The following is a 26675-nucleotide window of genomic DNA, read 5'->3' on the forward strand; positions in this document are numbered from 1 at the left end:
CAGTCTTGTTCAAACACACAACAACAAGTATATTTTTAATGATTTTAAATTTAAATATGTTTCTCGTACTGATTTTTTGCTGTACAGTTTGATGAGCTGCAAAACAAGTGTTTCATCAGCAGAGTCAGTATTTCATCATTCATCAGTTCAGAGTTCAATTCGAGCAAACATGATGCTATTGGGTAATAAGCAGTGTCCTGCTGAGAACTCTAAACACACACACACGCGCACACGCACACGCACACGCACACGCACACGCACACGCACACACACACTGAATCCTTACCCAGTCCCACAGTATGAATTTGCCATCATAAGCATTTCAGCTTTATAAACTTTGCCAAGGCACTAGCTGGTGTTTTTGTGTGCGCATGTATCCTGTGTTGTTCACCTTTTGCGTTATGTTCCGATGCTGACTCTGTTGTGACCTTTTCGCTAAGCCGGACCGGATTAATTCAGCACCTACAATTCACACACAAACAAAGCCCGGAACTGTGGCTCTCCTGTACACACACACACACACACACACACACACACACACACACACACACATGCATAAACACACACACACACACACACTGTGAAGCCAGAGCTCCTTCTTTATTAATAATGGTTAGGTGTGTTGTATTACTTTGTTTGAATACCATTAGTCAAAACAGGCCAAGAGTCAGCCTATTTAAAATTACGATTCAGGAACTGGCATTCAGAAACACTTTGCTGTGTACGAGCCTTTTCAAAGCAGCCAGCATATCAAGTACAGCTCCTCGCTGGTCATTGAATAGTTGGAATGTATTACAAATAAATAGACTGTTTTAGGGCGAAACAAAATCAAGGACTTTTATAAATTCTGTGGCAAGCTGGGGGATATTAATGGACACACGGGTCATTCTTTCGGAATGTTAAAGAATGTCTTTCATCTTCTCTTTGGGGCTTTTTCTCCGATGACAGGAGCGATGGCAGAATACATATTATTAAAAGTAGCAATGCCCAGTATGGAACTACAGCATTACCGGAACTACATGAATAAGAGTAAAAGTATTCCTCTTTATATATTAGCAACTATTTCTACCAAACTTTATATGTTCTATCTTGAGCTTAATTGTAATAATATGTAACATTCATATTTTTGAGGAATATCAATCGAATAATGTATCATATTTAAAACTGTCTTTGTGTTTATATGCTCATTTTCAACCTGGAAAGTAACTACAACACTTGATAATAATAATAACACATTTGACATTTCTCTCTGAAATGTAGTTAATAAAGCTGCACAAACAAGTCGGAAAACACTTTCCAAATGTAATGTACCGTAATTTTCGGACTATAAGGCGCACCTGAATATAAGCCGCAGCAGCTAAATTGAATGATGTATACATATATAAGCCGCACTGGACTATAAGCCGCAGGTGTTTTAATGTTTAATTACCATATGTAAGGGTTCGTGCACAGAGGGGATTGTCGGGAAAGAGATGGCTGTTTGAGGAAGCTCCCATTTATTAACATTTCAACAAACAAGTTGCATAACGTATTCAAGTGTTACCATTTAGTGCAATAGTAGCTACAGAACATGTACTGTGCTGTGTAAACTGTACTGTATCACATAGCGTTTCAGACACACAAACTTTTCAACTTTCAAACTTAAACGGTGCGCTCCCAGCGCACGTACCGGCAGTGATCTACAGCAGTGGTTTTCAACCAGTGGTACGGGGACCACCAAGCGCGTAAGCCTAAAGTTGCAGTAACACGGCTGCTTAAAATATACGGTAATCAGCCTACCAGAAAAGTCATTAATCCTCGTCTTCATCTTTTAGGCTAAGGTGCAGTACACGGCTGTAACCAGAAAAGTCAAGTCATTAATCCTCATCTTCGTCTTCTTCCTGCGTACTAAAACCACCAAAGTCCTCATCTTCAGTGTCGGAAACGAACAGGCTCAGGGTGGCTTCGTCAGCCACTCTCCTCTCTCCTTCGTTGTCGCTCTCAAAACCAACAAACTCCTCTTCGTCACTGTCGGAATCGAACAGCCTCTGAAGGGCCTCAGCTGTGGCGGCGTCCTCCTCTTCATCACGCAGCAGTCCAGCCTTTCGGAACCCGTTGGTGATCGTGGATGTTTTGACACTCCTCCACGCTGTCAGGATCCACTCGCAAACTTGAGCGAAAGTTGCTTTTCGCATGCGACCAGTTTTGGTGAATGATTTATTGCCGCTAGTCATCCACGCCTCCCACTGAACGCGTAGTGCCACTTTGAACGCACGATTGACACTGATGTCGAGTGGCTGCAGATGCTTCGTTGTGCCCCCAGGAATCACAGCTGGAATTGAGTTTGTGCTCTTGATGGCTGCTTTCACAGAATCTGTTATATGGGCCCTCATGCTGTCCAAAACGAGCAAAGCTTTTTTTTGGCGAAAGAATCCATAGATTAGCCGCACCGTTATATAAGCCGCAGGGTCGAAAAATGGGAAAAAAGTCGCGGCTTATAGTCCGAAAATTACGGTACTTAGTGACATTCCAACTGAAGAGTTTCTTACATTTCAAATAATCTAAATTCCTTTTTAAAATCTGCTGTCGCTTAACTCTGTTGGACTCAAAGGAATAATATTCCTGTTTGAATCTAAGGTCTAAATGGGATGCATTTTCCTCACTGCCCTTTTCCTTGTGTGTTTTATTCAGAACCTGCTGTCGGAGAAGGTGGACCAGATGATGGAGTGGTCCTCTCGGCGCTCCGTCGTCCGGATGAACGGGGACAAGTTCCGTCGCTTCGTCAAGGCCCCGCCCAGGAACTACTCTGTCATCGTCATGTTCACCGCCCTGCAGCCTCAGAGGCAGTGCTCTGTCTGCAGGTACACACACACACACACACACCCCTCACTCACTCAGACCATAATCTGCATTCCCCCTGCTTTAATAGCCATCCCTCTCTGCTTCTAAGAAGAATCATACACACAAGCACAGATGTCCTAGAACTCATCTGATATTTCATGTACTTTCCTTCCACATACACACATTCCCTTGCACACCTCTGGAAACACAGAAAACAGCATTATATAACAGCAACCTGTGGGTCACGTTGACATTTGGATCAAAGAAACTACAGCCTGCCGTACTTCCAAAGGGGCTGAATACATTCCACAGAACAAGGCCAACAAGACCTGCTTTCACACTTGCAAACTCAAAGCATTTCATACATCAGGAGATTTTCCCAAAGTCCCGGTAGCAAGCTTTACATTTGATTTTTATTTACAAAAGCAGACTTGCATCATGTTTGCAGCAGAGTTGTGGAGCAACACAGCAGGGTCAAACATGCCAATACAAGATTAGAAGTTTGATTGACATTTAAGTTTAGAGTTTCATTTAATTCATATTTGAATCTAGCTAACTTCCTGACAATCCCAGTATTTCAGGACCACGGACAGCTCTGCACACAGCACTGGTTTTCATCATGCGTGTGGAGCTTTCCATGGTCCTGAAGCTCTTTGAGATGTGTCAGTGCAGTTATGAGAACCACGATCGAGTGTACAGGTCTCGTAGTTCATCGTTGTTCATAGCAGATAATGACATTAAAGGTCCCCTATTATACTCTTTCCATCAATATAATATAGGTCTCAGATATATACAAAACATGCCTCTGAAGTGTTTGGCTCGAAACACCAAACAGATCATTGTAGCATCCCATAAACCCCTCTGTTTCAGCCCTGTTTCAAAAGTGCTGATTCTCTGTCTGTTACTTTAGAGGAAAATAAGGAGCCACTCCCCACGCCCCTCTGAGAGATATTTGGTTAAAAAGAACACAATGGTGCTCTAGGAGGAGATTCAGGTGATAAGGGGGGGGGTTTACCTTGGTTGGTTATTGGCTAATGGTTAAACAAGCCAAAAACTCGTTATGACATCATAAAGTGGCCAAAATCTGATCAGCTCATTTTCAGACAGGTTTTTCTATAAATGGATCAGGACAAAAAGAGAGCAAATCTTTTTTCCTGAAACTTTCAGAATCTCTTTACACAGAAGGGACACATGTTTATGTATAAAAGTAATTAAAATTGGATTGGAGTTTGCATAATAGGCCTTTACCTAAACTCTTTTATTTTTAATCTTAATGAACCAAAGTTACTTTAAAAAGAAAACTCCTGTAGTAAACACAGGAGTAAGTTAGCTATTCAGACAAACTCACGTTTTTATGTAGACATTGTTGTTTACCTGTTTACGATGATAGCATGCACACTTTACTCTCCCTCATAGAATGTTGAAAACAAACATAACCTTTTATTCAGATAGCATTTGCATATTCCAAAAAAACGATTTTATTTTCCTTCAAAAGAAAGTAAATATTGCTTTTCATAATCTTATCAGTAGTCCCCAAGTTATCCTAGACACCAAGTCAGAACTGTGTCGATGTTTATTATTGATATTGTATACTGTTGCTAAACTAACTGGAAAAGATACTGTAATGGCGCGTTTCCACTACAGCGCGGAGCACGGTTTAAGAGGGCTGTGACGTCAGCGGCCCGTCTTTGGTTGCGTTTCCACTTGGCCTAGTACCGGCCGGCGGGTCCTAATTCACAGTTTTTCTGGCCTCATAAAATCGTGGGTCTAGGGCCAGAGACAACGAGGCTGAGTATGCTAAACTAGAGAGAGCATCGCTGGCAAGGGGGCTACAACTACAACAAGATGGACATATTTGACCGTGATTTAATTGTAATACACGTTTCAAAATGATGCCGAAGTAACAACATACTGATACCGGTTAGTAAAAACCATGAATTAATGCTTTGACAAGTCTGCAGACAGACGGCAGGCGAAAAACCTTTTAAAATGCGTGTTTTCTAAATGGAGATTGGCTAAGCTAACGCAGTATATGCTCCGACTGTCCACACTCACAACAACGGCCTATACAGACATAAATAAACCAGCGACTGTATTCGCCATGACACAGGCAGTCTGTGGTTTGTACTTGTTTAACTTTTGTCGAGTTTCTGAACAGATATGAGGAGCTGTGAGCTCTGAGTGCTAACAGCTAACGGCTGTGTTGTTTTTCTGGGGTTCTCATTGAAGATGACGTCACGGCTCCGCCTACACTGCGTTACTATAGATACTACCCCAGTTCCTAAACTGTAATGGAAATGCGCCATAAAGTGAGCCAGTCCTAACGAGGCCTAGCCATACCGAGCGAGGCCAAGCGAGGCCGTGTAGTGGAAACGCGCCATAAGTACGTAATCAATCGATACTCTATTCAACCTTCCAAAATTCTCCCACACCACGCCGCTCCTCCGCTCACTTCACTGGCTTCCAGTAACTGCTAGAATCCACTTGCTGCGAATGGATCTGGCCCTTCCTACATCCAGGACATGGTTAAACCATACACCCAGGGCGTGCACTTCGCTCTGCATCAGCCAAACGGCTCGCTGCACCCGCACTGCGAGGGGGACCCAAGTTCCCATCAGCAAAAACACGTCGGTTTGCTATCCTGGCTCCAAAATGGTGGAATGAGCTCCCCATTGACATCAGGACAGCAGATAGCTTACACATCTTCCGGCGCAGACTAAAAACTCATCTCTTTCGACTCCACTTCGAGCGATAGAATTACTAACAAAGAACTGCTAACAGAGCACTTATATACTAATAAAGGACCGGCTTATCTAAAGCCAGTTGAGTAGCACTTGAAATGTTTTGGCTCTATGAAACCTGATGTACTTATATGATTCTGTTTTCTTCAAGTTTGTATCTTCTTGGTCGAATGCACTTATTGTAAGTTACTTCACAATAGTAAAGTCAGCTAAATGTAATGTAACACCGGGACACGTTTTGAATCAATAATACATTTTTGACTCTAAGTCTAAAGTGAATCAAATGTTGAGATGTCAAAAGTTTGTCACCCCGTTCTCATTTCCCCTAATTCCTTTCCCCACCTTTGATATTTACTTTGTCTGCTTCTTCTTCTCTTTCTGTCTGTCAGTTTGTTTTTGCCTATTTTCAAATTTTCTTATCTTTTATAAACATCTTGACAGCATCACATCATTAGAAAAACAGAGTGATGATGAGCGTTGAAGACATATTTTAGACGTTGACCTGAGTGTCTATGTTAAGACTATCAGGCCCTGAAAAATATCATATTTTTATAAAAATTAATAATAATTGAGGTCCTCACTCCAACAGTACTCCTCCCAGTTCCATAATACATTGTAATTCTTAGTAGGCAATTTGTAAGCATGTCATTTATGGTTTTTGTGACGGATGGCTGCAGAAAAAACAGTTGAGATCGCTTAGACAATCACACACTTTTAATTTAAACTGCCACATAACATCCTTCATTACGCTGCACTAAACAATCTCTATTCTGAATATGACCGTAAGGAAATAAATAATATATATTATTTACAAAAAACATAAAGAAAACACAAATAAATGTAAAAAAACAAGGAGACATAATAAGTACACAAACACAGCAGTATACTCACAACCTTACATGTATCATTTATGTTGGTACAAAAAAGTATAAATGTTAGAGTTCAAAGCTACTTGTAGCATGCTCATTAGCAGAATAAATAACAAAAAGTCTTTGTCGTCTTTTATATCAAGTCCTTATTAATTCATGTTGCCTCGATGTGACGGATACGCTGAGTTGGTTGTGATGCTCACATAAATAAGATGACTTTAAAAGCAATGTTACCAAAGCGAGATAATGAGTTGAATTTGTGGATCACATACAGTAGTTAGACTGGTTGGGGCTTGAGGAATTTACTAAGAAAAGAACAATTATGTATTAATGAAGGTTCAAATAATAATGTCTATCGTTTTAAATGTGCTCATCTTTAAATATTCTGATAGTGTTCAGTGTTTCCCCTAGGATGGAGTCATAGCGGCGGTGCTAAGGCACGTGGGCCAGCATAATGGGAGCGCGGAGCGTGTGGAATTTTTTAGTGTGCACGTGCGAAGTGCGCCCCGCCAATTTGTTTCTATGTGTCTGCCAGCACAAGAAAGGCTCTTGAGGCCTAGTACCAGGGCCGGTTCTAGACAATTTGCTGCCCTAGGCGAGATTTTATATATAAAGAATAAATGAAAAATCTCTACAAAAGACAAATACACTACAAAAACAGAAACTTATTGACATAGGTAATATACGTCAAAATGGCTTTAAATGTATTCAGTATTGTATGCACATGTTTTAATTGGGGGGTGGACATCACATCCTCTAGGGGGGTCCGGGGGTCTGCCCCCCCGGGAAGATTTTTTTGAACATTTGAAAGTAAAATGCTTCAATCTGGTGCACTTTGAGCACACAATTACTAGAGACCTGATCTAGGGGGTACAACTCTAAAACACCCATATGAAAAAGATCGGTTTACATTTTAATAATCAAATAAGTATATGAATATAACTAATAACCTACCAGAGCCAATAACAAATAAATGTAACTTATTTTATTTTTGTTGTTCATTCATATCTTATTTTATCTAGTTAACATTTATTTATTTATGCATATGTTTGTATCTCTCCAACTTTAAACAATATTTTTGGTTTACTGTCCGATAGTATACATTGAAATTATTTCAAACCTGTTTTTATTTATCCTAATAATTATAAAGGAGTGCCTTGGAAATATGTGTTTACATAATTTGTGGTCAAAACGTTTGAGACCCACTGAGATGACTTAGACTAAAATGAACTATCTAAACACTCAGAGAGTCCTTTACCTCACTGAGCCTCTCGGTCTGACAGGAGAGCTCTCCTCCACCCTGGTTGTAGAAACATCTTCTTCTTATATCCGTTAGCGCAGCTACAGTAGCACCAGATTCTAATAACAACAGCGCCGGTACCGGTGCGCCCTCTCTCTCGCTCCCACGCTCGCACTTTGGCTGTGAGCTGCGGGCGCCTGATAAGCCAACATCCCCCACTTTCATCACTTACAGCGCCCATCGTACAGGGCAAATGAAAAGTGTAACCGGGGTGAAAAGGGTGTTACAATTACTTAAAGTGGACCTATCATGCTATATTTGAATAATATATTGTAGGGCCATACCTATATAAGATATATTTATACGTTTTCTTTTTCGAAATACCAAACAGATCATGCATTTTAGCCATGCCTCATTTCGCTCTGTTTTGCTTTCCTCCACCCTGTCTTTGCATGCGCTGCAGCTGACCACGCCCCCCCTGCAAAGGAGGGGGCCGAGTTACGAGCGTTGTGTTACCATGCTGTTACCATGCCACGGCAACCTCTCATTCCCCTGATAGGTCAGCTCCTCCGTCCTGACGTCAGTGAAATGTTCAAATCTGGATCAGTTTTTATCAGATCCGTTGCAGTCCCGTTTTTAGAGATTTGGGTATGGAGGAAAATAGAGAGGGTTGTGTTTTCTGACACTTGGTGAGTTCCCTGGAACACCGGGGACACATATTCATGTATAAAAGACGTACAAAAGTGCATTTTGCATGATAGGTCCCCTTTAATTATGAATGTTGTTACATCAAGGCCGAAAATTAGGATGAGCGCCAACGGTCAAAAATGTTTTTTCCCCTCCCAGAGCTACCAGCGCAGCGCCCCCCAGATCTGGCGCCCTAGGCGACCGCCTATGTCTCCTATGCCAAAAATCGGCCCTGCCTAGTACATACAGTGGCAATGTCTCAAGATTTAGCAAAAATACACCTTTATTGAACATACAGTAACACAAATACTACAAATCCACATAACAAACAATCAAAAAAAAATGTTGGGTACCTGGCTGGCGCCCCCTAGCAGCGGCGCGCATATTTCAGCAGCAGCGCTGCGCCGCCACTATTTGTATATAGGGGAAACACTGGTGTTTAATAAAATAACACAATAAGGAAATGTGTTTGCTTCACTAATGTAAAAACACTGAGGTGTGCATGAAGTGTCTTGTGCTGAAAAACACAAACACAATAGGTTTAATACATGTCTGACTTTATTCTTTATAAGTGTGTTTTTGTTTTGTGGACATTTCAAAACTAAAGGATTAGGACAGTTGTCAGAACCTAAATGAACGGTAAATAAATAAATAACATGGACTCTCAGGACAGTTAAAATAATTTCTCATGACATGTTGACAGCTCCAGCACAGTGTAGTGTTTACTATACTGATGAGCATCGCTGTAATCCCCTGACAGTCTGCCGGCCTGAGTTTCAACTTCATCTCGGGTGACTTTTGAAACGGTAGACACTTCAAAGAGAACATCCTAACATTAGCTGCAAAGATAACAATGTAACGCCACCGCATAAAACACATCCTGACACATCATTTCCCTCTCATGAAAGCCAGCACAATAGGCAGTTGACATAAGAATCAATGTCAAAGTGAATTTTAGCAGAAGGAAAAGAGACATAGCTAATATTAGAGACATGTAAGAGAGAGATAATAGGAGAAGGAGACGTTTAGGTGTTTATCTTGTCGTGTAGGAGGTGATAGACTAGACTGACCATGCCTGATTTAAAATAACATCACCATGAGAATATAATAGAGATGCAATGAGGTTCGGGTAAAAGACAAATGTAGTATCTTCACATGTCATAAAGACCACTATACTGTAGGATAAACAAAGTATGTCTTCTTCAAAAGGGAGACACCGTCAAGAATGCAGAATTCAGATCTTCTCTCTTTTCACCCCCATTTTCTGACTCTGCATCTTTTCTGAGTGGAGTGCAGTCTTGTACTTTGCCCCTCTGGCTTGCCTCTGCTCTTTTTCACCTTCTGTTTTTGTGGTGATATGATCCTCCTTTTTTTAGACCGCTATTTGTGTCTTCATTAATAAATGCATGTGTTGCATTCACTGTGCAGAGCCTGAACCCGTTTTTTCCTCTACTAGCTCACATTGTATATAGCTTTGCAACAAAAAGCATTCATCAGAGGCAAATCAGCTCTTGCTCCAGCGATAAATACACTGTTTCAGTTTTCAAAGTCGTGACCAGAGAGACTCTGCGATGCCTCGCAGATACAGGGCGAGGAAAATATCGAGGAGGAATCAAAATCATTTATGTACAAATGTTCCTCCAATTCTCTGCAGCTTTCGTTTTCTCAATAATTTCTTCCTCCATATTATTTTGTTGTTTTTCTCGTTGCAATCAGCGCACAGACATCCTGGATCGCTAGCTTCCTGCAGACTTCCATTTTTCTCATTTTCTCTTTTAGCTGCCACAGTATTGGTTCAATTCTGATAGCAATACATGCATCATCTGCCTCTAAGTGTGCAATTCATGATACAATTGTTTTTTGAATAATTACTTTTTTAAAGATTGGAATGATTTGTCTCAAAGAGTAAATTAGACTTAAATGTAGATTTGAAACATGGAGTTGTTTTATTTTGCCTTTTTTTCATCAGATTTGTGTTTCTTATTGTTATAGGCAGGCCAATGAGGAGTACCAGGTCCTTGCAAACTCGTGGCGTTACTCATCTGCATTCTCCAACAAGCTCTTCTTCACGGTGGTGGACTATGATGAGGGGGCTGATGTTTTCCAACAGGTAATTATTTCATTCCTAAATGGAAAGTTTCCCACTGTTTTCTCTCACATTAGGTGGGTCTCTCACCCTCACCAAACCCTTGACTTTAATGAAACACATTCACACAGTAATGCGACAGCCACAGGAAACCCTAGAAAAACACATTTAACACCAAAGGCTAATTACTGTTCTGTGCCATAGGGTTATTTTATCTAAGGACTTACTAGAATGCTTAAGATATTATGTCTAGCTGCAAACAGCAGAAGAAAAAAAACTACCTTTGTTAATTGCTATGGCTGAAAATTGAATACATATTCTGGGGCTAAAATGAAAGGGCAAAGTCAGTTTGCTTTCGATTATCCAATCTCCCTCTTCCATCCCAGTATTGTCAAGATGGACTTCTTCAGCAGCAATTAACCTTACAGAAAAAAAACCTTAGAGGAAAAGGCAAAAAGTACGCACAAAAAAACAAACGATGAAACGCAACATCCTGAAAAGGCAGAAAGGCATACGTGGACACATAAACAAAGGGCAGGTACAAACAAAAACAAACATACACAGAGTATTTATACACACCTTAACAGCACAACGTGTAATATGGACATACACACACACACACACACGGTTGCACCTTTCTAGAAGGACTAACACACAAGCAGAAAGCAATTGAGAGGCTCGTGTAAACACAATGCAATACACAGGTCTTTATTCCACACACACACACACGCACACACACACACACACGCACACACACACACGCACACACACACACACACGCACACACACACACACACGCACACACACACACACGAACGATAAACCGACATAAAATTCAGTCCTGTTTTTGTTTCTTTGATCTTGACTTAAGTGCATGGGGAGTGTAACTCGTTATAGGGTTCTTTAAAAACTCATAATGATGATAATCTGCGTGTAAATGTTTGAGAGATCTGGTCCAAATGTTTAAATGTGGTTAATATACAACAAATCACCTCTGAAGTCTCTGCTCCCATAGTTTCTCAAATAAAATCACACTTTACATTTATATAATGTTTAATATTTAATATTCCATCTGTCACGTACTTATGTATATATAATACCTTGCTTTATATCTTGTTATTGTTCATTTGTAAATTCAACATGTATATTTTCTACTTTCTTGTTTATTTCTTGTCTTTTAATTGTTATTGTACAACGCCATGTCTTTTTATGCTGCTGCAACGCAAACATTTCCCAAATTGGGATCAATAAAGCACTATCTTATCTTATCTTATACCTTTTTGAGTAAATATACATTCTTATTTGTGTACAGCTCCAACTTCTTATCTTTAATAGAGCTGTAACCAATGTTGCCTAACGTGTCATCAGTCACTGGCTTCGACATAAACAATGGGTCAATAATAATATTAGCTTTTTTGCAGTCCTGCTGTGCAATAAACTATAATTTATTGTTATGACTTGAAAATGATTGATGACTGAGTAAAAGCCTGCCTAATTAGAAGACATGACCACTCCTGTCAACAGTGTTAAATATGAAGACAGAAGACCATTTGATTTATTATCTTATGATCCAATGACAGGCTTTGAAGTGAAGACAAGCGGACTCAAATTGCAGGCTCTTTGTGTGCTGTCATATGAATGGACTACTGTGGACACATGTAGGCCGACTGGTACATCCTGCATTGTGTTGAACCAATGAAACCAACATGGAGACGATGGCTGGGCACAAAATAGACACAAATATATCATTTGAAATACAATCATTATATGTCTTTGTACTTTGGTATCAGAGCTAATTAACTTTAGTGATATTTGTATTACTACAAAACTTTGTTCCTCTGTTTCCCTCTGGTGTGGTTTTTCTATTATATGAGAGATGCAAGACAAGTTGAAAAGTTATCTTCAACAGCAGCACATAGCTCCTGTCTGCAAGCACTTTTGGCTAAACACAGAACAAGTCGAAAATACAAAGGTACATTCCCAGTTGGCCCTTTTTTATTCTCTCAGAACTTTAAATAGCATTCCTCTGTTACAAATAGCCTAGTTTTCTTCTTCTTCCTTTATCTATTTTAGACCACTTAGTCCAGGAAAGATAACATTAAAGCAGTATTCTATATGGTCCTTTAAACATTGTTTCTTTTCTTCCTACTTGCTATTGTGAAATATATTGTTTTCTTTTCTTTTACGGGTTTAATTGCTCATTCATGCCCTCTGGATGTCTTTGACTCTCGTACCTTCCCTCAAGGTTTTTTTCTTTTCATGATTCTATCCACATCTCTTCTTCTCATACAACAATTCTAGCAAAGTTTTATTAAAAGTTAATTACATTCACACCCTTTTGTTCTTTTTTATTGTCCATGCATGAATGCAGCTTTTTGTATTTGTGTTCATGAACATGTGTTTGCATCTACACATACAGAACTTTAACACTAAGAGCAAGAGGGTGGCTACTCTGAAACAAAACTTTAAACTGTTTGGATTCAATGAAAGCCACAAAAAAATCTAAACTAAAAGAAAATGTTACCCGAGACGTGATCAATGATAGAGATCTGTGAGACATATGATGCTAAAGTAAACTCTAAAGAAGTAAACCTAGACAACTTAAATCTGTTTATTAATCAATCCTGCTGCCGATGATATGCTAACTAATATGTTTGACGGGTCAGAGATGACATTAACTTGACATAACCCTCATTCTTTTGCTCTTTCTCTGTAGTTGAACATGAACAGCGCTCCAACCTTCATGCATTTCCCGGCGAAGGGAAAGCCCAAGAGAGCCGATACGTTTGACCTGCAAAGGATTGGATTTGCTTCAGAGCAGCTGGCCAAGTGGATTGCAGACCGCACAGATGTTCAGGTACCACTCACACATTCACACATTCTTTGAAAACATGAGCAGTTGGGACATATGTGGATTTTTGATTCATACAAAGTGAATTGTTGGAACATACAATCCAAATATAGTTAATAGAAATATAAACAGAAATATTCTTTAAATTGTTTAATTTAAAGGAATTAACTAAGAAAGTCATTAAATTGATGTCAAAATACTTCATTTATAAATATAGGTATGGTTTTTCTTCCCGTTTCCACCATAAACAAACCGTATCTGATTCAGCTAAGAGGTGGTCAGAGACCTACTTTTGCTCAGAAGGATTGTCCGTAACAGCATTTGAATGACAGCCTTTACTTCAGCCTAAACTCCACCAAGTCCACAGATCAAAGTCTGTTTACAAGCCTTGTGAGGTACTGCTGCATGTTATTGGAGTGCCTTGATAAATTGGTGGAGTAATCCATTAACAAACCGCTCCAACACCCAAACCCACCAGGCGTTTGTTGCAAAGAGCAGGATAGGTCTGAAAGCATCCTTAGTCTTTACAAGGGCAGATGCGATGTTTACAACTTTAGAGAAACAGGCAAGTAGGTTTCAGATTGTCATTGTTTGTAGGCACTTCGATTGGATGGCACCAGAAAGATCAAATCCCAACCATCTGACTTTAGTTTCTTTTCCCTGAACAACCTGTCAGCCAAGTACCGGCAGACAGAGTCCAAGCGTCCTGCTGACATGCTGTTGATGGATTCAAAAAGCTGCCATTCAGTGAAGGTCATGGGGAGCACTTACACTAAGTGCTAGCTTTCAGGCACTTCAATGTGACTTAACAGCATGAATTACGAACAGTACAGAAAAGGAGGGAACAAAAGGACAGATATTTGATGAAAAGATTGTGAATTGAATACCTTGGTGTGATTGAGGAATGTACATGTAATTGTTTAGAGAAGTCAGTGTTCACGTTCAGAGCCACTAATGTTCCAATGTGACAATAAGTGTATAAGGGGAGTGTGTAAGAGCTTTTACTGTTGTGTTGTGATGAAATATCTGCCATTAAATCTTCTTGGTCTTTTATGTTCTGTTCTTGGAAAAAAACCGACATGAATGACTTCATGTACGCTGTCATACACATTATTGGAGTTCATTGTATAAAGGTTTTTTCAACTACAATTGAATCATAAAGGTGACTTATAGTACATTGTGTTATTCATAAAGCAATCCTTTTTTTCTATTATCCAGATTCAATTAAAGTCTTTCAAAATACAATACACGGGAAGGTACTACATATTTGATTGTTGCCACTGAACGTACTTTGTATAGTATCTTTAGAAGAGATTTATCCTCGCATGTCTGACGGACCTTCTTTTTTTTTTTTTCAAACACACATACAGTATCAGCACGCACGACTTGTGCCAGAGCCTCAAACCAAATATATTATCCTTCTCCCTGAATTATGCATATTGAAATTTTAATTCAATAACACTTAGCAGCAGCAGCAGATGGTAGACACATTTTCACCAACATAATCTGTGTTGGTGACACACGCCTGTTGGAACATTTTACCCTTGCATCTGTTAATAGCTCACACAGCATGTTGTGAGTTTGGCTTTATGGCCACTAACACTAACACACACACACACACTAGCACATACACACACAGACAGAAAGATGGTGAGAACAAAACAAACTTCTCAAACAAAAAAATAAAATATTTCAAAATACATTTGAAAATCCATTCCTGAGAAGATCGATATTGAGTTTTTTTTTTTTTCGTTTTTCAATATCATTATTTTAAATCCTTCTTAAATTGTGCCCAATGTGCCGCAACTTTCCACTGATTAAACACATTCCAATTGGGGAATAGTTTGGGCTTTTGAAATCATTCGATCTGTTTTAATTAACAAAAAATAGAATCATGATTTGCTTAAACCATATACAAAAAAAAGTGCCAACCATGCCTTTTACAGTGTTTTTGTTAAAATGACCTTTTGTTGAAGGTAACAGAACATGTTGTACATATTGGACTTTATTTAAGACTATGCAATGGGATTTATATTTCTTTAAGCCGTCTAAGAGTTGGTAAACCATGTTCTTCATTGAAGATCAAATGGTTTTGAATTTGCTCTTTGGCTCACAATTGGCAGATTTTGACATAGAAGAACAAATATATAATACTTTGTCTGTGTGAGTAGCATCAGAATTTCACTAAGCCTTTGATTTAAATGTAAGAAAGGCAAAACTATCCTGATTTCAATCGGGATAGTTTTCCTTTTCTGAGTAGAGATTTGAAATAACCCTTACCCTGCTCTTGGAGCTTTGGAGGTTTTTGTTGGTTAGATAAATTGTTCTCAAAAGTGAAATAACTGTTTACTTACTGTTGAATGCAGAGAGGTTATGTTGAAAACAAAAATACAACCATTTAAGGTCCACACACACACACACACACACACACACACACACACACACACACACACAGATTTTCTTTATTTCCTAATACACGCTGTATTGGAAATGTTTTCACAAAGGTTCAAGTTTAACTATTTTGTTGAAAACCTGGTTATGTGAATTGGAGTTCTATAAACGGCTTTAACATTTTATATTTCAAGAAAAGACCATACCATGTTCAAGCTTTTGAAAACGTACACAATAGAGTAATACATAAAGACTTTTGTATGAGTTGTGAGCAAGCCTAGAACACCATTTTGTTGTTTCAAACTAAGACGGAAAGAATAAAGGATATGTACCTAACAATTTTCAATGCATTGGGATTTTCATCCAATTATTTTAACTTTGTCTCTCTCCATCTCTCTCTCTCTCTCCGTCCCCACAGATCCGTGTCTTCCGTCCCCCTAACTATTCAGGGACTATTGCTCTGGCTCTGTTGGTGTCTCTGGTTGGAGGTCTGCTGTATCTGAGGAGGAACAACTTGGAATTCATATACAACAAGACTGGATGGGCTATGGCTGCACTGGTATGACACCCACATATACAACACGTAAACAAAAACACGGTATTTTTAAGGTGGGACCATTTTATTCCCCTAGGAGAAGTTAAATATGTGCCCTGCCAAAAATGTGCGCTTCACAAGCCAGAGACGTACTGTAAGTCAAGTGAAACTGCTCTGGGAACAGATTGAGTGGACTGATCTCACCTCATTAGTAAAATGTTCTTCATGTTTCAACAACACTTTGAGTATTAAGTCTCAGAGCCATGTTAAGATGGATACATTTCAGAAACTCAGTTAAAAATCTGGATAATTATGCTAGTACTCCCATGCTAATTATGTTATTTCTTCATACTCTGTCCCTCTTTCTCAATCTCTCTTTTTCCATCTCTCTGTATTAGTGTGTAGTGTTTGCGATGACATCTGGACAGATGTGGAACCACATTCGAGGTCCTCCCTACGCACACAAAAATCCCCAGAATGGACAAGTGGTATGAGTCATCTTTCCTATGTCTATATATAAAGATATCTCAAGTTGTTGTCATTCTTTCTTACTGCCCTTCCATCTATCATTTTCCATCCCATCCATATGTTTGTTGTCCTTCTTTTATCCTCCTCTCTTTTTTCTATTTCTTGTTTTACCTTTTCTCCCTTGAATCATGGGCTGCCCTCTTTCCTTTTGACCATTATTCTTGTTTTCAGCCAATACAACAATATTATTCAGGTTAGTGCTAATCGGATTTGCATTGAGGTGGGTATTCAATCAATGGAAGGTACATTATGTAAAGCTGTTGGCCCAGAGGTGTGTGTGTGTGTGTGTGTGTGTGTGTGTGTGTGTGTGTGTGTGTGTGTGTGTGTGTGTGTGTGTGTGTGTGTGTGTGTGTGTGTGTGTGTGTGTGTGTGTGTGTGTGTGTGTGTGTGTGTGTGTGTGTGTGTGTGTGTGTGTGTGTGTGTGTGTGTGTGTGTGTGTGTGTGTGTGTGTGTGTGTGTGTGTGTGTGTGTGTGTGTGTGTGTGGTGTGTGTGTGTGTGTGTGGTGTGTGTGTGTGTGTGTGTGTGTGTGTGTGTGTGTGTGTGTGTGTGTGTGTGTGTGTGTGTGTGTGTGGTGTGTGTGTGTGTGTGTGTGTGTGTGTGTGTGTGTGTGTGTGTGTGTGTGTGTGTGTGTGTGTGTGTGTGTGTGTGTGTGTGTGTGTGTGTGTGTGTGTGGACACAAGTCAGAGTCCTCTTGGACCAAGCAGACAGGACAGAACGTTTCTGTTGCTCTCCAACTGGGTAGACACATACACACACACTGCACCTGCAGATGTGGCTGGTCATCATTTAAGTTTGTTCATTCAAGTGTGAAATTAAAATAACAATAAACCTGAGAAAATAAGGGGAGTGTGAGAGAGGAATAAAGTGGAGGAAATTTGCCTTAAAAACTTGATTATGTGTCTCCACTATTATGCGGTCTGATACGTGACACACATGCACACACACCCTTCCACAGTGAGTGTTGCATGAGGTCACAGACCCAAAGTATACAAAGCAGTGTTGTCGGTGTACGAAAAAAGTGAATTCAGCTCATGCAGAGACTGAAAGCGATTGTTTTCCCTGAAGCCAGCACTGCTAGAGAGCACCCTCTAACACACAACAGAGGGAAGTGCAAAAACACACGGTCTTACAATCAAAAGAGAATCACTTCTTTTTAAAACATCACAACTTCCCTTGCCCCTTTCCATCCTTTATTCCTTACAGCATGCTCCAACTCTCATGTTCTGTTTGAAAGTCACTCGACTGCTCAGGCTCTGTTGACTCTCATTTTTCAGTCAGTTTGACAACAAATAGGTTACACCCTCATCCTACGTAGCTCTCAGCTGTCACCCCATCTTTCTCCTCCACTGTTATTTCCCTATCTCTCCACTACCCTCTCTTTGCCACTTACTTGCCTGTGAAGCGCTATTTTTTTACTGTGAGGACAATCATCTACCGACGTACATGCTACTTTTGTTCGAGAAAGAAATACAAAAGAAAAACCATAATTAATCAAAAAATACATGGAATTTCACTTTTTCAGTCTTTGACTATTGATTTATGTTACAATTGCACAAAGAATACCTATCAATCTTTACAATATATCTGAGGAAATCATGCCGTTTCCTTCTCTCGGCTCATCAGTTAATTCCTCCTTCCTTATTTCCCTCCTACTGCTTTCTTTTCTTCTCTTTGCCCCCCCCTTCCCCTCTCTCACATATCTGTCTGTCCTCATGCCATCTTATAGTCTTCATAAGAATGAAGTGCAGTCAGCTCGTGTGAAATACTCCTTCCTGCTTTCTAGTTTTTCCCTCTCTTCCGCACTTGTTCTTGGCTTTGTACGAGCTGAGCAGAACGATGAGGGCAGCATTAAAGCTTTTGACATAGTGAAGTGTTTAAAGAACATTTTGGATTAAGACTGAAATTAAATCCCTAACTGTGAGGAGCGCTAGCCATAGGCATCCGTTTCAAATTCAGAGGGTCATAAATTATTTATTACTGAGCATACAGAAAAACAAAAGATAGGAGCTAAAATTCTTAAGAGCTGGCAGAGGGACCGTTGTATGCTCTGTTCCAGCTTGGAGGCGAATACTATAAAACGTAAGGCTTTTATATTCTGTGATTGATTGTAGCAAATGAAAAGTTGCAAATTATGATTAATCTTCATTTATTTATGTAAAAAAACACTGCATGTTGTGTTTGTTTCTTCACCGAAAGAAACGTCATTAGTGACCACTGCAAAAATCCATGTGTGCACCTTCAAAATAACAAAAGTAACCAACTTCACAACCAAGCTCCTTATATGTAAATCACGAAATCTCAGCACAAGTTTACACTCCTTTTGGTTTATATGTTATTAACTATTTGGATATTTTTGTCCTTATAAAAAGCAATGTCGGAAAGTGGGGAAATATATAAGTAATATTCTCACAGTCATATGGTTTCATACTGCAATTTAACACCAAAATGGACACTGTAGAGATTCACTCCCTGCCACATAAGATGAAGTTAAATATGAAGTGATCTACCTTCAATTTCCACTTTATTAGGTGTACCTGTCAGTCAAATGCTACCCAATATCTACCTTGCAAAAATGTCAACGCTATGTTTGAGCTTTTTAAAGATATCAAATATGGCAGAGCTTTTGTATTATATTGTAAAGGTTAAAATAATAAAAGGACCACCTCGTATATATATGAATCTAATATGAAAAACCTATTGAGAGCTGGCTCCATAAGGCTATATCCTGCTATAAAGTCCCCTACAGCTTCACCTTAATCATTCCTCTTTAACAGCAGGATCCGCATTGATAATAGTGGCTTTGACATTTTCTTCATCTTCCATGCCACATTGCTATTTTCTTGTGAAAGAAACGCTGCAGAGATAGGTTCATTAGATATTCTGCAAATGGCCCTCATTTCTCTCTCAGTTCCTCTGTCCCTTCACATATTTTCCACATACATCCTCCACCTTTTGCACTAAATCCCTCTTTTTCACCTCCGATAGCAACTGGGTTGAACAGGCCAGATGATAGTAAAAAAGATACCTGCCTTATCTTTTTCCAGTACATCCCTCCTCTTTTCGTGTTACTTCCTCTCAACTCCCCATCTAATCTTCCACTCTCCTCTCCCTCCCTCTCTTCCCAGACAGTGCAATTCCTTTAAAATGATGAGAGAGCCGGGCCAGGTAGACTGTAGTGAAAGGATTTGTCAACTGACGAATGGAACGACCAAGCAGATGAAATTGTCGTGAGCGTCTTACTGTGCAGCCAAGAAAATACTGCTAGCCCATTTTTGCTCTGGAACTCAACACACACACATACACTCTGAGTTATGCTTAAGATACACACTCACCCACATGAAACAAACATAAGCCTTTACACAGCTATTATTACAAACGGGCACACACAATTTAGCCAAACTCAAATATTAGACAGACCCTATCAGAATGCAACAAACACACACAGTCGCACACACAGCTGACTGGATTTTGAGGCGCTTGGGTTTGAAGGAGGGATTGAATGGTACAAGTTTTGTATTGAACATTGTCTTGAATAAGTTCTATTATTAACTGTCTCACAGAAAGGGGTTCTTGGGGAAACGAATGGGCTGCTATTATTCAGCATTTAAGCCAGCATAAAACTATGACCACACTATTGACTGGTGACATTTCAGTATTTCCAGCTGATTTCACATGATTTGGTTGATGTCTTTTGGCAGCTGTTGGCAGTAGCCGTCTCGACATTACTGCTAACCTTTCATATTGTATAGAATCTCCCCTGTCACTTTTATTGGCTCTTTGCAAATTGTTGACTTTTGACTTACAGAGGGGCATCAGTGTGTGTTAGTAAGTGTGAGTGCTGCTTTACGTTTTGCGTTGCCTGCACACCTGTTTGTGTATGTGAGAGAGATCATTTGTGACTGTATGCATTTTATCGGGGAAGGGATTTCGTGTGTGTTTGTCTGGGTGTTTTGAGCCAATACAGAAATAATGGAATAGAATAGAATAGTAAAGTAGTGAAATAATCGATCTTTTAGGCTGGAGTTGCGTTTCAAATCAGACACTAACCATCCCTCTAACTCCACGGCTAAATCCCCAGACGCACAACATAATTGGAACATTTTCTAACTAGTAATTAAGAACCACATATTAAACACATTTGTCCTGGAGAGAGAAAGAATGAGAACATGAGAGCAGATTGGTGTAAAAAGAAAAGATGGAATAGATGGGGAGATTACAGGTAACACACTAGCCAGTCACAATAGCCCTCTAACTATGCTCCTGTATATCTCTCTGTGCTGGGCTTTTACTCCTTTTGGCCTTTTGTTCTCAGGGTTGTTCATTATTAACCTACATTATAAAGAGTTGCTGAAGAGAGAGAAAAGCTCTCTTGTCTAGCTACCTGTCGTTTAGCAAGCTGGTTATCTCTCTTTCTAATAAGACAGTAGTTTCACGACGGCGCACATTCCTAGTTCAGAGTCAACCTTGATGATTCTTGAAAAATCCAGTTCCTTAAAAAAAAAAAAACACTAGTATTTGAAAAAGTGTTTTGACACACTGTAAGCCAGTAGTAAGTGTTATCCTGTGGATCGAGCCAGCAGTTGTCTTAGTCAAAAGCTGCGTGTGTGTGCTTTTTTCGTCATTATTTTTTATACACAGCTTGATAAAATCCACCGCATATCCTTGAAAAATAGTCTAAGGAGGAAATTATGAGTCACTTCATTTTACTGACTGACATGTTTAAAGAAATGAAATTTTAAATGGCTTTAATTGACTCTTGGGTAATTAAAGTGAACTCTCTGTGGAGTGTGTAAACATTGAACTGCATAAACAGTGTGTGGATAATGAGTTTTTAAAGCATCACCTGAATCCTTAAAATAGACTGCCATATTTGTTCAAATGAAGGGCTCAGTAAACCTGCCCATAGTCCCTCTGCTGTAGCTGCTACATCTCCCTCCATATGCTCTCAGATCTGGTTACAGTAGTTAAACATTAAATCATTGGTGTGTTGCAGCATATTTCAGTTTTTTATTATATCAAATTCTGCTGCAGCTATCAATCAAATATAATGAATTGTTTTTTTGCCTACTCTATAATTATCTACAACTTGATTTTTAACATTTGCAGTTGAATCATAACTTTTTATTATCAAACATCAGTGCTAGTATTTTGTTTTTTGTTTACAGGTCTGTTTCACTTAGCTCTATCATCCTGCAAAGAGTCATTCTCTCCTTTAGTTTCTCGTTCACGATCCTGCTCTCATTTGATGTTGTAGTTATTTAGCCAGCACTCTTACCCAGAGTACCTTGCAAGGTTCACTTACTAGATTGCCCATTATTATACCCATTCGCAACACGACACACAGTCATACCTATCTTTAGTTTATATAAGTGAAGTAGATATGTGTCAGCCACATACTCTTTCCCCCCTCTGTTCTTTCTGCTTTGTTGACTTTTCATTTATCCCTCTTCCTGTCTGAGTGACTCCTGACCTTTACCAAACCAAACACACATAAACACACATTCAACACACAATATACACACATGTGCGTACAGGATGGAAAAGGATGAATACAGCTATTTGTAAAGGTTATCTGGCCCGCAGCTATTAACAGTTAGCACAACAACAGTTTGGTTTTAGAGAGAGAAGGTTGGTCACATTACTTATAAACGCTGTGTTAGCAGTGTTCATATAACTTGCCATTGATCCCAACTATTACAATTGTATTGGTTCTGATGTTCCTGTCATGGATGTTTTCTGTAACATGCAGCACACTAGGATCTAACAAACTTGAGATGACGTTGACCTTTATCTGTGTGTATGCATGTGTATATGTTATTGCATATTATATACCTGCATTGGTTTCGACACCTAATTCCCTTCAAAGTCTGACAAATGGGCTGTTATATGCAGTTCTTATAAAAACAAGGCTTTATAATGTCAATGTATTCAAATTAGTATATGACCACACACACACACACACACACACTTGAATTGGAAGTAAGGTAAACATGTTATTTCATACATCTTGATCTTAGGGCATACGAATGAAAACAACACATTAGCCTCAGCAGAGGTGTTTGGTAAAGGTCTAGACCTTTTTTAGAGTTCTAATGTTGATATTTAGATTTTTGATTGAGATAACCTTTCAGCGTTTATTTTCTTAAAACCCTCTGGAGTAATAATCTCATCACTGAGTTTACATTTTGCAAAAATGTTGCTTTGTGTGAGAGTAATTGAGTGAATTTTAAATATGTATTATATCAAGGGATTTGTTAAATAAAAAGGTGAATGGAATTCTAATTATTTTCCGAATTGCCTTAGACAAAGTATGCAGTGTGGCATGCAGAGTGTTTATACCGTGAGTTTCTGTATGCTGAAAAATGCCCAGCCTAGCAATTGATTGTTGCCTTGAAAAGATGAAATGTATCAATACATTGTTGAGTAGACTGACCATGCAGATTCAGACCAGTCAGTCTGATATTGTACACATATACATCATGCCATGTTATTTAAAGAGAAACAGAGTAGATGTTTCGAGCTCATTTGCAGACACGGTTCTCTTAAAAAAAACGAATCCATCAGATGAATTGGACCGGTAGCAGATGAAAGTTGTACTAGACAGCTCCACAGCATGAATCTGCGTAAATGTATGAAGGTACTCAAAAGTGAAGGTATTTAAAAGGGGGAGAAAAAAGTGTGTGTCAGCATGCTGGGCGATAACACTACATCACAAATGTGTGATTATAAAACAGCATGGTATAGTTTTGTGTGTATACAATGAGGGACCTAAATGTGTGCTGATATTTGATATGTTCTTTATTAAATTACCATTGACTAAAACAATTAACTGATCCTACTAACAAAGTTTTGCATATATCCATTGGTATGAACATGGGCACTGTTTTATTTTTGAATGGATCCCACATTCACTGTCCTGCTGCCATTTTTGCAAGTTGTAAGATAATGATATACCTTGGTTGTTTTGTTCTTTCATTCAATTATTTTGGCCATAGGATATCACAACCAACTTTACAATAAATACAAACATTGTTTTTCAGCATAACAAGATCCCAGGGATAATGTTCATATATTTCCAGACTGGGTACATTAAAGGTCAGGCTCAACAGTTTGTTTAGTGCTGTTTTATGACTCACAGTGAGTCCTGAGAGAGGGATTACATCTTCTGTAAAACACTGGTCTGCACCTATAAAGTTCAAATCAGGTGTTTTGTTTTGACCTTTTCGGCCTCTTTCAACTCTGCATAATGTATTCATTAACTTAGCTTCCTCTCTAGCTAAATATTTTGAAATAGACAGTCATTATGAACCATCCATTCCTTTTAGTCTTTCAAATACATTTTTGAATTAGATGGGAGACATGCGCCAGTAATTGTTGGTTTGATTCAAACATTTACAAGAGCGACTCCACTTAGAGACAGTGGTGAATTTTGTTGACTACACTTTACTCATAGAAGGCAATTGACGCTAAGCACAGTTTTGTTGATTTACATGTGTGAAGGTTCTCAATTTGTTTTCAAGATGAGTGATTTCAAAGTGGTTTGAACCTTCATTTGGTGGCAGAAGCTTTATAAGCTGCCTCTAGCTGTACAATATGTTATAAAGGTGTACAAGTAGATGAATTTGTCCACGAAAGTCCAATACATGTATTTAGTATATCCAACCACATTTCAAAGACATCATGGCCTTTTTCAAGTGTCTGATTGCTCTATCTAGGCAACCTGTGTGTTTGATTACATGAGGGATAGAGATGTATAGAAGGTGACTGTTGCGTTTGCGTCCATTCAGCTCAATGTTAACTTAACAAATTGTGGCTGCTTTTACTTCCAGACCACCATGATGTTTTGGGTCTTTCTCATGAACACACACACTTCCTTTCACACAGACAAAGCTCCCTAAAACATTCTAATTTACAGACACACATTTACTTACTGGTTTTCAATGCAAAGCCTACATACACCGAGTCCCACACACTCAACGCTCTGCACACTAATGAATGGAACTGCTGCCTTCTAATCCATCAGATTAATTGGAAGTGCCTGGCCATGGATTGAGGAATTGTTCCTCCACCAAGCACTGCTCTTGCTCTTAGCCTCTATCTGCAGTTACTGTTTATGTTTAGAAGGCACCATGCAGAGAGCGGTGTCTTGAAAAAGAGTGTAAAGTAATGTTTGTTTAATGAAAGAACAAGTTCACCGTGAGATACTGATGCAGTAGTTTTCATCTTTGTTTTTGCTAAAATATTCAGGAGTTATGTGATCTTTTTTGTAACAATTTGTCTCTCTTTCTCCTTCCTTCACCTGCCTAAGTAGTGTACTTGATTTAGTCACACTTTCCAAGAGTAACTTTAAAATCCACTGAAAAGAAATTGTCTCATTCAATTAAGGTTTGCATGTGGGCTAGTTAGCAAGCTTTTGTAAAGGCAAAGCTGTTCTACTCCCGCCCTCTACTGTTATTGACCATTTTACCGTGGTGCCCTTGAAACTTACGTATGGTGCGTATTAAAGGTTGGATAAACATCCAATTGCAGTGAGTCAGCGCTGTTTAAACATTTGAAATGCGCTTCTTGAGTTCTCCTTCTGTTTCCTTTTTTTGAGATAATTATTATACGAAATGTCAACAATATTTACGTGCATATCTCTGAGTTTGATCATTACGTATACAAAGTTACCTGTATATACAGATCAAGTTGCTTAACCTGTATGAATCTTTTTATATTCAGTTTTGGTTTACAAAGGATAGTTGGTTCAACGGTGGTCAAATAAATCCCATACAAACTTCCGAATATATTACCCACCAACCAAAACAAACTTTTTCATGGAGGTACTGAAGGAGCATGGGTTAGTCAGTCAATAAAGCAAGTGTCTTGTAAAAAATGCAAACACCCCACTTAATGCAAAATAACAGGTTTGTGTTGAAGACAAAGGGATCTGTTTCAGCCTCGAGTCTTAGTTGTCTTTATGTCTGCTTTCAATTGCAAAAATGTTTCATTTATATCCACTGAAGCAAGAAAAAGCTGTCCACCCTTTACTCCTCCTCCTTTGTCATCTTCTATTCATCTTGCCATCCTTATTCCTGTCTGATAGTGAAAGAAATGAACACTGAGGCAGTCAAGTGGAAAAACAGGCCCTAGATGTGCCGTAAACCCAGACACTCATAATCTGCTGGGATTCAACAATGTGAAACACACTGAAAGACTTCCTTCCTCCTGCCCTGCTATTTTTCTCATTTCCATGAGACTTCCACTTTGTCTTCCTTTGTCTGTGCTCTTCGCCCATCACACACAGACAGATGCCAGTCCAATTGGGCCTCTGACATCCAATTGGAGAGCCTCGCTTGTGCAAAGCTTAAGCCTTAAGCATTGTGCTGAGTGCTGACTCTCTTGCAGGGTTGAGACAATTGATACAAACTGTAACAGAGATCTGAACAGGAAAATTGTCAAGTGGTTTATAAATACAGTAAGGCCAGTATCACTTGTGAGTGTAAGGACTTTGACTAAATGAATGTCCTTTGCCTTAACTGTAACCAAATACTCATTTTAATCTGAATCTTTCTAAGTTTGAACTAGAAGTAAACTCGGTAAAATCATCTCCCTTTGCAAAAAGTTAATTCCTAGTACATTTAAAATTCAAAAATATCATCAGTTAGACATTACTTCACTATTTTTCCATAAAAAATAGTTGTTTGCTGTTACCTCAACCTTACATTGCCATTAAAGTCAACCTCTTCTCATTTGGTTGTGGGCAAGTAAAAATAAGAATAATACATGATGGAGTTTCTGTACATGAAGAAGAAATGAATTATCTCAAATCCCTACTACATAGCACCAAAGAATAAGAGCATACATACAGTTATTATCAGGGGGCCTATTCCATTAACAAAATGGCCTGTTCCCTCAACAGCACACCAGCCTTCTCTCTTATTTTT

The 26675-nt window shown here is 39.0% G+C and overlaps 1 protein-coding gene across 2 annotated transcripts in view; it reads left to right on the forward strand.

The window, feature by feature from the left end:
* The window catches only part of tusc3 (tumor suppressor candidate 3), a 68330-nt gene that overhangs the window by 28215 nt on the left and 13440 nt on the right, over positions 1-26675 (forward strand). For both annotated transcript variants that reach the window (XM_034120759.1, XM_034120760.1), the window contains exons 2-6: positions 2671-2840; positions 10350-10467; positions 13160-13300; positions 16104-16244; positions 16619-16708. In XM_034120759.1, the coding sequence (XP_033976650.1) occupies positions 2671-2840; positions 10350-10467; positions 13160-13300; positions 16104-16244; positions 16619-16708 (660 nt within the window). The remainder of the gene's footprint in view (positions 1-2670; positions 2841-10349; positions 10468-13159; positions 13301-16103; positions 16245-16618; positions 16709-26675) is intronic.

This window comes from Trematomus bernacchii, unplaced genomic scaffold (genome assembly GCF_902827165.1).
Source record: "Trematomus bernacchii unplaced genomic scaffold, fTreBer1.1, whole genome shotgun sequence".
NCBI lineage: Eukaryota > Metazoa > Chordata > Actinopteri > Perciformes > Nototheniidae > Trematomus > Trematomus bernacchii.